Source organism: Lepidochelys olivacea (genome assembly GCF_965140295.1).
Source record: "Lepidochelys olivacea isolate rLepOli2 genome assembly, chromosome: 3".
Classification (NCBI taxonomy): domain Eukaryota; kingdom Metazoa; phylum Chordata; order Testudines; family Cheloniidae; genus Lepidochelys; species Lepidochelys olivacea.
Window position 1 is genome coordinate 22,450,898 of NC_140413.1, and position 12,640 is coordinate 22,463,537.

Below are 12,640 nucleotides of genomic sequence, written 5' to 3' on the forward strand. Positions count from 1 at the left end.
ACCTATCAGAGACTGAGTTCATCACTTGATTCTTTCTTTGATTCCTATCCCACAGTGAGGAGCCTATAAACCTGCCATTTTGACTTTTAGTGGGGTCATTTAATCAGTGCTCTCTACCTGTACATGAATCCACATTTTGAAACACATTAGTCACAATTACCCCATTATATCTTTCTCTCTCACCATGTGGGCTTCTACCTACAGCCCTAACACAGTAGACAGGGTTTGCCCTGCAGAACATCCCTCTCCGCGTTGGACCCATTTGCAGCCACATAAACCAGCATGTCTAACCTAAACTCGCTGCAAAAACATTTCTGGTCTGTCATGGCCACCGTAAAGCGTCTGCCATCAGACTCTTGTAATCAGAGACGTAACCCCCCCACCCCGATCTGTTCCCCGCCAGCCTGGCTCAGAGCTCTTCCCCATCGCGATTAGGCTGAATCTGTTTATTGTCGCTCCTGGGGCTCCGCCACCAACTTTCCACGCAGTGCGCTCTAGGGCAGGGGGAGAGCGGGCAGCTGGGTCCTGCGATCTGGGCTGCATTTACAGCGGCACATGCCGCTCTAGAACCCCGCGGGAGCTCGCAGGGGTTCTGGAACCCGGCCCAGTGCGTTCTAAGCGCGCGGGGGGAGGGGGGGCGGGAGCGAGGGTTTCCGCTGCTCCAGCTCCATGTGCAGTGCTGGTAATCGGCCGACTCGCATCCTAGTGGCGCCCCTCAGCCCCGGGCTGGGGGAAGCAGTGCTAGAACCCGGCGCAGTGCGATCCAGAAGGCAGACGCCACTCCCGCTTCTAGGACCCGCTACGTTCTAGGGGGCGCAGGGAGCCGCTCTGGAACCCAGCCGGAAAGCCCCGAGCTTTAGAGCCTCCGCGGCAGGTGGGCAGTTTTGGAGCCCGACGAGCCGCGTTGCAGCGATCGGCGCTGAGCCGCTTTAGACCCCGCCGGGACCCGATCTCTGCAGGGGAAGGGGGCAGCTCTAGAACCCAGCCAGCGGGGTCCAGAGGGGCTCGCCCGGTGCAGCCATGCTGGAGCCGGCGGTGCGGCTGGCCCTGGGAGTCGGCGAGCTGGTGGCTCCGGGACCGCAGCTCTCGGAGCGGCTGGCCCTGCTGCAGGCGCAGGTGCTCGCTTCCCTCTGGCCCATGCTGCTGCTGGGAGGGGCCGTGGCGCTGCTTGTCCTGTTGGGGATGCTCCGGCGCTGGGGCCGGGCGCGGCCGGGCCCCCAGCGCAGCGCGGCGGGCGAGGAGGGTGGCGCTGGGTCTGCCAGCTACGAGGCCGGACGGCTGCCAGCGCGGGCCCCGCGGACCCAGAACGGGATAGCTGGGCAGCAGGCGCAAAGGGCGAGGCAGAGCCACGAGGCAAAGGTAAGGACCAGCCCTTCCCCTATCCTACCCCCATCCCTAACCCTTGCACAGGGGGTCTGCCCGTTCCTACCAACCCAACCCCTAACACAGGGTTCCTCCATCCCAGGCCCTACTGCAGGTGGCCCAGCCTACTCTCAGCACAGGATTCCTCTCTCCCACTCCCCTTTCCAGGGGACCCAGCCCCCTCCCACACTACCCCCAACACAGCATCCCCCCCATCCCACTCCTCTCCACAAGGGGATCCCAGTAGTGAATCTCCCATCCCCTCTACTGGGGGCTCATACAGTCGTTTGATCTCCCAACCCAGTGCCCTGCACAGGGGGCCCTATCCATCTCAAGCACATGGTTCCCTCTTAGCATAATTCCCTGCACAGGAGTGTGGGATTCTTCTCTTTCCCCCATTACATTTACAGGCCTGGGGCCCATCCTATCCTTTCACCACATCCAATCCCACCTTCCAGCATAGGGTATCACCCTCACTGGCAGGCCAGTTGTCAGATCCCACCCCTCAAAGTGTGTGTCTAGAAAGAACTGTCCTACTCTCTTCCCGATAAAGATACATAGTCCAATGTCAGAGCTAGACTCTGCACCCTAATTCATAGGGTAACCTCTATTCACAAACATAAGAGTTAGTGGAACTGCTTAATTAGGTATTATGAGCAGGACTGAGACACAGTTCTCAAAGGTATTTAGGTGCCTATCTCCCATGGAAATCAATAGGAGTTAAGCACCTACATACTTTAGAGGATCAGGGCCTGAGCCTTTATCTTGTACACTAACTATATCCCCCAAACAATTTATGGGACAAGACAGGGTTACCACCTTTCCCATGGTTTCTGGTATCGTCCTGCTTTTCCTACTGTTCATATACCTATTATTTATTGCTAAATAACGGGTAAGTCCTGTTTGCATTGAAGTATGTAGTAAAAGTTCTGTTGGCTTCAATGGTAGTAGGATGGCGGACCTAAGCACTAAAAGTTTCTATTCATGTTGCATCAAAACTTCATTCTATAGCATGGCCACCTGATCTTGGTTGCAATGTGATGAGGTTTTGCAGCCATACTGATCATCGTGGTCGGGTTTTGATACAATGGGATGGAGTTTTGATGCAGCATTGTCACAGTTTGTTGTGACACTGCAGCTTGCTCCATTAGGCACTGTGTAAAGCAGAAACCCTCAGGGCTTACAGAAAACAGCTGGGTAAAGACACTAGTATGTTAACAAAATGTAAACTGTCATGGCACACATTGTATATAAAACAAATGAATAGATACAACATAATTTGAACAGTCTGGTCTATTAGTATTATTTGTTAGCTGCTTCATTCAGGGAGATAGGAGGGGAAAAAAAGCATATTTTCTGAATTTGTCTTTTAGTATGGTACTTCTGTGGTATCTTTTGCTCTTGCCGATAGATATAAATGTGTCAATATTTTCATCATAACTCTTGTTTCCAGGGATTTATTACTTGGCCATAAAATTTACCTTCAGGCTGAATCTTGGCTGTATTATATTTTAACTCGTTAGTTCATTTTTCAAGCATTTTTTTTTCTTTTGCAAATGAAAACAGAACATTGGCTGGATATAATGAACTAATAGATATGTGGGCATTTGTAATGATCATATCACTGAAGTAATCCTAAAGTAATTACCTGTGTAAACAGAATGAGGAGAAATTTCAGCAAATATGTTACTTCAACATTTGTAACTGTTTTTCAGATCAGCAGAGTGTAGCTCAAAACTGGCGGATTTTATGCTTCTATGAGTCATCCCAGCGTGCACACTGCTGGTGATGTTACTGTGAGTGTAGGCCTTTTTTATACGAAGTAGTATCATTGTTTTATTATCATCAGTGCTGAAAAATTTGATCTGGTTGTAAATAATCTGAAAATACAATTTGGGCTGAAACACTGACTATTGGAGCTGGAGGGGGGTGGTACTGGAGATATACATTATTCCCAGGGGCAAGTATGTTTTTGAGCAGGTACTTCATAGGTCTGAATAATGGGGGGGGAAAGGTAAATTAAAATGATACATTTGCTCACATGCTGTTACTAAGCTAAGGTTTCCATCATTAATCTCTTTTTTTGGTGCAATTGGTTCTTGCTTTCACACTGGCTCCTTAAATGTCAGATTCTACCAACTGTACTCATGTTGACTAGCACCTTATTCTGTGGGGAGCCCCACTGAAATTGATCTGAGTGTACATGTGGCAAATTATGGACCTAAAGGGGCTGGGGCTGGGGAAGAAAGGGAGAACAGGAAAAATAACCTAAGAAGAAAAGAAACCTTTCATGCTTGATTAAATGAAAAATAGTGCTCATACCAAAACTGTAATCTGCCCTTTCTTTTTGTTTGCTTGCCTCCATTCCTTTTCTTCTTTTCCCCACTCCACACTGTCGTTTGTCATTTTTCACTGTTTTACCTGTATAATCTGGAATGTAACATTCTTGAAGCAGGGACCTTATCTTCTAATATGTATGTAAAGTGCAGTGTACACCTAGAGAACCACATATTAACTAGGCTTGGCAGTATTTGATTTTATAATTTTGATGTTTATTTTCAATCGTTTTTTAATTTTTATCAATTTAAATGTTCAAAATTGTGCAAAATTATGGGTTTTAAGTATTTTTTCTGATTTTTATTTATTTTAAATTTTCATAGGGGCAGGAAGTTATGTGGGGGGTCAGACAACGGGTGACATGGTTAGACATTAATTACTTAAGTACAGTAGATTTTGAGATTCAAAACGTTAAGTTAAATCTTTATAACCATTAAAACATACGTAGTCAACAGCATCTGTCAAAATGTGCAAAGTAAAGAGCCTTAAATAAAACTCTGATAAATTCTCAAGCAGCATCTTTTTCACTTCGTCTATCTGTAAATTTAGATTATTATTGTTGGAAGTATTTTTTTGTTTGTTTGTGTGTATACAGTGAAATTGACGTTTACCGATAAAAATCTAATCCTTCCAAGTCTATATAAACTGAATGATGATAATCATTTAGAATTCAGTAGTTAATGCTGAAGTTGCAGAACATTTAATATACTGAAATTATACTTTAATATACTGAAATTAGCATGTCAAGAACTATATTAAAACAGTGCCAGAGACTGTAAAAAGCAAAGAATTTCACAATAATGAAACATCAAGATGTAAGAAATAGCATAAGCCAGAGTGTTCAGATATTACATGATAGTACCCCATCTTTGGTGCATGCTGAGATATGAGGCCAAAGACAAAATGCCTCCAGCACTCAGGTGTGTTGATATATCACAGCAGCCAAACATCTGCATATCCTGGAGTGTGTAATTCTGCTGATAAAGTTGAGATTTTTAATTTAAAAAAACCCCAAGGTGGTTAATTATCTTTTCCAGTTTTGGAATGTGTGCATGCCAGGCCATGGTCCCCTGTCCAGGGAGTCTGCGTTGTTACATTTGCCCAGTTAGCTGGTGCCCTGCTAGTTAGAGGTTCAGTTAACTGCTTCCATATTAATACACTGGGAACTCAGCTAGTGCATGCTTAATGTGCATGCCATGTGCCTCAGACTGTCACAGCACTCCACAGAGAGAGAGAGAGAGAGAGAGAGAGAGCGCAACAATGCCCCCTGCTGACCTCCGTTGTTCCCTGCTGGCATTCTGCTCCCAGCCGCAACCCTGAGTGCCACCAGTTCACTTCCCACTCCTCCCCTAAAATCCTGCCCTGGCTGCTAAGGGTATGTCTACACTGTGATTAAAAAAAACCTGCTGCACCAAGTCTCAGAGCCTGGGTCAGCTGAATTGCGGGGCTATAAAATTGCAGTGAAGACATTTGGGCTTGGGCTGGAATCCTTGACTCTGAGACCCGCCAAGCCCGAACATCTTCACTTCAATTTTATAGCCCCACAGCCTGAGTCAGCTGACCTGGGCCAGACGCTGCCATGCTACTGGTCTTTTTATCGCTAGGTAGACATACCCTGAAGGCAGCTACATGGCCTCATCCATTCTAGCATCAGTGGCAATGCTGTGATGCTCCTGTGGTTGTGCTCTCTAACCTATGTGAACATGCTCAAGAGCAGTCACATTATGATTCTAACAATGTCAGTCCCTCTGGCCATCTGTTTGTCTTTCATACTGCAGAGTAATATGGTGACATGAGCACCAGCTTCAAGAGAAATATTGTGCATCAAGAAAAGAACCAAGTCAGAATTTCTCCTTCAGCACATCTGAAGTGTGTACATGTAAGAGCGCGTGGCGACCCTTCCTGTCAATCTCAAAGGGAGACCATGTCCCCTCACTGTTACGTTCTGCGAAAGGCAGTCAGGAACAAGGGGAAATTAGAAAAGGAGTTCTGGCTCTGTCAATCTGTTTCTTCACTTCAGCAGGTGGGTAGTGTAGTTGTAAGAAGATGTCATCAATGTAGCGCAAGTAGAGTAGGGGCGTTAGGGGACGAGAGCTGAGGAAGCATTGTTCTAAGTCAGCCATAAAACTGTTGGCATACTGTGGGGCCATGCGAGTACCCATAGCAGTGCCGCTGATTTGAAGGTATACATTGTCCCCAAATGTAAAATAGTTATGGGTGAGGACAAAGTCACAAAGTTCAGCCACCAGGTTAGCCGTGACATTATTGGGGATACTGTTCCTGACAGCTTGTAGTCCATCTTTGTGTGGAATGTTGGTGTAGAGGGCTTCTGCATCCATAGTGGCCAGGATGGTGTTATCAGGAAGATCACCGATGGATTGTAGTTTCCTCAGGAAGTCAGTGGTGTCTCAAAGATAGCTGGGAATGCTGGTAGTGTAGGGCCTGAGGAGGGAGTCTACATAGCCAGATAATCCTGCTGTCAGGGTGCCAATGCCTGAGATGACGGGGCGTCCAGGATTTCCATGTTTATGGATCTTAGGTAGCAGATAGAATACCCCAGGTCGGGGTTCCAGGGGTGTGTCTGTGTGGATTTGTTCTTGTGCTTTGTCAGGGAGTTTCATGAGCAAATGCTGTAGTTTCTTTTGGTAACACTCAGTGGGATCAGAGGGTAATGGCTTGTAGAAAGTGGTGTTGGAGAGCTGCCTAGCAGCCTCTTGTTCATATTCCGACCTATTCATGATGACGACAGCATCTCCTTTGTCAGCCTTTTTGATTATGATGTCAGAGTTGTTTCTGAGGCTGTGGATGGCATTGTGTTCTGCACAGCTGAGGTTGTGGGGCAAGTGATGCTGCTTTTCCACAATTTCAGCCCGTGCACATCGGCGAAAGCACTCTATGTAGAAGTCCAGTCTGTTGTTTCGACCTTCAGGAGGAGTCCACCCAGAATCCTTCTTTTTGTAGTGTTGCTAGGAAGGTCTCTGTGGATTACTATGTTGTTCAGAGGTGTGTTGGAAGGAATTCCACCATGATTTCAACAATTTCCATCCCACCATCAACCTCAGCCTGGACCAGTCCACACAAGAGATCCACTTCCTGGACACTACGGTGCTAATAAGCAATGGTCACATAAACACCACCCTATACCGGAAACCTACTGACTGCTATTCCTACCTACATGCCTCCAGCTTTCACCCAGATCACACCACACGATCCATTGTCTACAGCCAAGCTCTACGATACAACCGCATTTGCTCCAACCCCTTAGACAGAGACAAACACCTACAAGATCTCTATCAAGCGTTCTTACAACTACAATACCCACCTGCTGAAGTGAAGAAACATATTGACAGAGCCAGAAGAGTACCCAGAAGTCACCTACTACAGGACAGGCCCAACAAAGAAAATAACAGAACGCCACTAGCCATCACCTTCATCCCCCAACTAAAACCTCTCCAACGCATCATCAAGGATTTACAACCTATCCTGAAGGACGACCCATCACTCTCACAGATCTTGGGACACAGGCCAGTCCTTGCTTACAGACAGCCCCTCAACCTGAAGCAAATACTCACCAGCAACCACACACCACACAACAGAACCACTAACCCAGGAACCTATCCTTGCAACAAAGCCCATTGCCAACTGTCCACATATCTATTCAGGGGACACCATCACAGTGCCTAATAACATCAGCCACACTATCAGAGGTTCGTTCACCTGCACATCCACCAATGTGATATATGCCATCATGTGCCAGCAATGCCCCTCTGCCGTGTACATTGGTCAAACTGGACAGTCTCTACGTAAAAGAATAAATGGACCCAAATCAGACGTCAAGAATTATAACATTCAAAAACCAGTCGGAGAACACTTCAATCTCTCTGGTCACTCGATTAGAGACCTAAAAGTAACAATTCTTCAATAAAAAAAACTTCAAAAACAGACTCCAACGAGAGACTGCTGAATTGGAATTAATTTGCAAACTGGATACAATTAACTTAGGCTTGAATAGAGACTGGGAGTGGATGGGTCATTACGCAAAGTAAAAATATTTCCCCATGTTTATTTTCCCCCTACCGCCACCCCCCACTGTTCCTCAGATGTTCTTGTCAACTGCTGGAAATGGCCCACCTTGATTATCACTACAAAAATATTTCCCCCCTTCCCCCCCCGCTCTCCTGCTGGTATTAGCGCATCTTAAGAGATCACTCTCCTTACAGTGTGTATGGTAACACCCATTGTTTCATGTTCTCTGTGTATATAAATCTCCCCACTGTATTTTCAACTGAATGCATCCGATGAAGTGAGCTGTAGCTCACGAAAGCTTATGCTCAGATAAATTGGTTAGTCTCTAAGGTGCCACAAGTACTCCTTTTCTTTTTGCGAATACAGACTAACACGGCTGCTACTCTGAAAAGGGGAAATTAGCGGTCTTTGGTGCCCAGGCTCTCTGAGCAGGGCTGGGCAGCAATAACGCTCTGGGGCTCAAGCCTTCCAACAATGGGGAGCCCCAAATGGTTTAGGGCTCTGGCCCTCAGACAGGGTCAAGCAGTCAATAATCTGGGAGCCAAGCCTTCAATCAGGGCGGGGCACCAAACAGTCTAAGGTTCCAGCCCTCAGGCAGGGCAGAGCAGTGAATAGTCTAGTGTCCTAGTTCTGGTGGACGATAGGCTAACACAGGCCACCTGGCTTAGGGTGGGGAGGCTGCTACCTCAGAGCTGAGGTGGAAGGGGGACCAGGTCCCCATCCCAGGGCCCTACCAGTGGCAGAGCATTCCACGACTGTGTCAGCAAGGAATCCACGTGCAACATGCTGAGTTGTCTTCAGGCAGCAACACAGCGAGACTACAGTCAGCTGTCCCTGGGCTACTTCCGCCCCACCCCTCAGTGTGTACGTGCATCCATGGGTCATCCTCCATCTCCCTGGGATATACCACCAATGGTAGTCCCAGCAGCTCCTTGTAGTCTGGAGTGGTGGGACGCTCTGGAAGCTCAGGCAAGTCCTCAGGGCAGCAGAGGTCCTCTCAGCGTCCTGCTACGGCACCAGGGGAGAAGTGTCTGTCTCCCTCAGCAGCTCCAGAACAACTGAGCCGCAGGACCCACCTTTTATACTTCCTGTTCCTGTCTTGTCCTCTGCTTCCAGCAGGGTGGGCATGGCTTTCCTGGTTCTGCCCACCAGGGGGCAGGTGGTGGTTCCTCCCTGTCAATTTCAGAGGGAGACTACACCCCCTCACTACAGTACATTATACAGATTTTGTACAAATGTAATTCCAGACAGATTAGAGAATGCTCATTCATGTTTCTTAAAGCCATCAGCATAATTATATGAACCAAAAATTAAGCCTGGTCACATTGTGGATACACATCACAAGTTGCGCTGTGACTTTGTTGTTGTCACAATTTATAACTTACCATGAGTGGTGATGGAGAGATCAGTCTCTTTCCCCACAGCCTCTCCCTTTCCCTAATAAAGAGTCTTTTAGGAAATAGCAACAAGAAGTGCCAAGAATCATCAGGGCTGAACTAGGCTGTGGTTGTTTTTTTTAATTTAAAATTCTCTGGATCAATCTTCAAAACAGTCAGTTCAAAGAGGCGCTTTTGTTGGGAAGTCTAGTGTTATCCTCGCCCTTGGGGCATTTTTTAAAATATGTGCAATCTGGTGCATTCCGTAAAGCAAATATTTGCTTTTCAGAAGTATCTTTATAAGCTGGTGGTTTAGCGGTACCAGAAGTAGGGATGACCCACTTCTACTCCAGATGCATGGAAACAGGCCCGGCGACAGCAATTTCGGGCCCCAGGACAGAACAGCCAATGGCCCCCCCACCACACACAAGCCGCGCCTGTGCAGACACGGTCCGCCTGACATTTGGGCGGTGCTTCGCCTGCGTTAGCTGGTGCCCAGCCAGCTGCCGGCTGTGTTGCTGGGCGCACTGTTCTGGGACGGCCAGGGCTTCCACATGCCCCGCCTGGTAGGGTTGCCAAGTGTCTAATTGTGCAAACCCAAAGACCCTTGCCCCACCCCCTGCCCCGCCCCTTCCCTGAGAACACACCCCTGTCCCACCCCTTCTCTGAGGCCCCTCCCTCTGTCACTTGCTCTCCCCTGCCCTCACTCACTTTCACCAGGCTGGGGAAGGGGGTTGGGTGCGGGAGGGGGTGCGGGCTCTGAGAGGGAGTTGGGGTGTGGGGAGCAGGCTCTGGGAGTGGGTTTGGGTGCGGGAGAGGGTGTGGGGTGCAGCTCTGGGAGGAAGTTTGGGTGTGGGAGGGGTGTGGGGTCCCATCTCACCCAAGAGGAGCTGCTCTCTGTTCTGGTGCCACATCGGCCTCTGTTGGGTGAAAGGCGTAACTGCAGCATCTCTTGGCTGAATGTATTTTCTGCTGAAAAAAAATATTTCTGCATGGCACATGAATTCTGCACGTGTGCAATGACGCAGAATTCATAAGAACATAAATATAAGAACGGCCATACTGTGTCAGACCAAAGATCCATCTAGCCCAGTATCCTGTCTTCTGACAGTGGCCAGTGCCAGGTGCTTCAGAGGGAATGAACAGAACAGGTAACCATCAAGTGATCCACCCCATCACCCATTCCCAGCTTCTGGCAAACAGAGGCTCAGAACACCATCCCTGGCTAATAGCCATTGATGGACCTATCCTCCAGGAACTAATCTAGTTCTTTTTTGAACCCTGTTATAGTCTTGGCCTTTACAATATCCTCTTGCAAAGAGTCCCACAGGTTGACTGTGTGTTGTGTGAAAAAAACACTTCCTTTTATTTGTTTTAAACCTGCTGTCTATTAACTTCATTTGGTGACCCCTAGTTCTTATGAGAAGGAGTAAATAATATGTCCTTATTTACTTTCTCCACTCCAGTCATGATTTTATAGACCTCTGTCGTATCCCCCCTTAGTCATCTCTTTTCCAAGCTGAACAGCCCTAATTTTTGAAATCTCTCTCACATGGAAGCTGTTCCATACTCCTTATCATGTTTGTTGCCCTTTTCTGAACCTTTTCCAATTCCAATAGATCTTTTTTGACATGGGGCGACTACAACTGCACACAGCATTCAAGAGGTGGATGTACCATGGATTTATGAAGAGGCAATATGATATGTTCTGTCTTATTATCTATCCCTTTCTTAATGATTCCCAACATTCTGTTACCTTTTTTGACAGCTGCTGCACATTGAGTGGATGTTTTCAGAGATCTATCTACAGTGACTCCAAGATCTCTTTCTTGAGTGGTAACAGCTAATTTAGACCCCATCATTTTATATGTATAGTTGGAATTATGTTTTCCAATGTGCATTACTTTGCATTTATCAACATTGCATTTAATTTGCCATTTTGTTGCCCAGTCACCCAGTTTTGTGAGGTCTCTTTGTAACTCTTTGCAATCTGCTTTGGACTTAACTATCTTGAGTAGTTTTGTATCATCTGCAAATTTTGCCACCTCTCTGTTTACCCCTTTTTCCAGATCATTTATGAATATGTTGAACAGTACTGGTCCCAATACAGACCCTGGGGGACATCACTATTTACTTCTCTCCATTCTGAAAACTGACCATTTATTCCTACCCTTTGTTTCCTATCTTTTAACCAGTTACTGATCCATGAGAGGACCTTCCCTCTTATCCCATGATAGCTTACTTTGCTAGAGCCTTTGGTGAGGGACCTTCTCAAAGGCTTTCTGAAAATCTAAGTACATTATATCCACTGGATCCCCCTTGGTCCACATGCTTGTTGATGCCCTTAAGGAATTCTAGTAGATTGATGAGCATAAATTTTCCTTTACAAAAAACATGTTGATTCGTCCCCAACAAATTGTGTTTATGTGTCTGATAATTCTGTTCTTTACTATAATTTCAACCAATTTGCCCACTACTGAAATTAGGCTTACCGGCCTGTAATTGCCAGGATTGCCTCTGGAGTCACTTTTAAAAAATTGGCATCACATTAGCTATCCTCCAGTCATCTGGTACAGAAGCTGATTTAAATGATAGGTTACATACCACGGTTAGTAGTTCTACAATTTCACATTTGAGTTCCTTCAGAACTTTTGGGAGAATACCATCTGGCCCAGCGGACTTATTACTGTTTAATTTATCAGTTTGTTCTAAAACCTCCTCTAATGACACCTCAATCTGGGACAGTTCCTCAGATTTGTCACCTAAAAAGAATGGCTCAGGTTGTGGAATCTCCATCACATCCTCAGCTGTAAAGACCAATGCAAAGAATTCATTTAGGTTCTCTGCAATGGCCTTATCCTCTTTGAGTGCTCCTTAGCATCTCTAACATCCAGTGGCCCCACTGGTTGTTTAGCATGCTTTCTGCTTCTGATATACTTACAATTTTTTTACCTCCAGGAGTAGATCATAAAGATAAGGGCACTCCGTCCTTTTGTTTCAGAGCACAGATTCGTCACGTGCTGGGGTTAGGCAATTATTTCCTCTGTGGATAACATAGCATACTTAGGTGTATTATATAGGGGAAGTGTGTTTTCCTTTAAAACACATGCATTGGCCATCATTGAAGGTATTAATAATTATTTGTTAAGTGCTGATGGTGTGCTCAGTGTACAAGACCCAGAAGAAAATATGGGGCCAGTTTTTTTAGTTTGATCTGACCCCTAGTGGGCAAAGGGGGTGGAAAACTCGTGGCTCTCCCCACCATAGTGCAGTCCCCAACTAGCGAAAGAGCTGGCATAGCCAGTTTCTATGTCACCTCACCATGCAGATTCCAACATAGTGTATCAGGGATGGGACAGGACATGACCAGAATACTGTTGTGGGGTCACAGTCCTTGTCTGGTGTAACATCCCACTGAAGTCATAGCCAGCCAGCATAGTTTACAGCAGTCCTGAACTATACTGGGGCTAGGCTTGGCATAGAATTAGTCCAGAAAGATGGAGCTGCAACCATCTCCTTACTCTTTCCCTTTCCCCCCT

The 12,640-nt window shown here is 46.7% G+C and overlaps 1 protein-coding gene across 1 annotated transcript in view; it reads left to right on the plus strand.

Moving 5' to 3' along the window:
- The first annotated feature begins 671 nt into the window (after positions 1 to 671).
- LOC311517972 (uncharacterized protein) overlaps positions 672 to 12,640 on the plus strand; it is a 41,176-nt gene continuing 29,207 nt past the window's right edge. Inside the window, exon 1 of the mRNA XM_084623333.1 lies at positions 672 to 1,359. Coding sequence (XP_084479459.1) covers positions 1,021 to 1,359 — 339 coding nt within the window. The 5' untranslated portion in view covers positions 672 to 1,020. The remainder of the gene's footprint in view (positions 1,360 to 12,640) is intronic.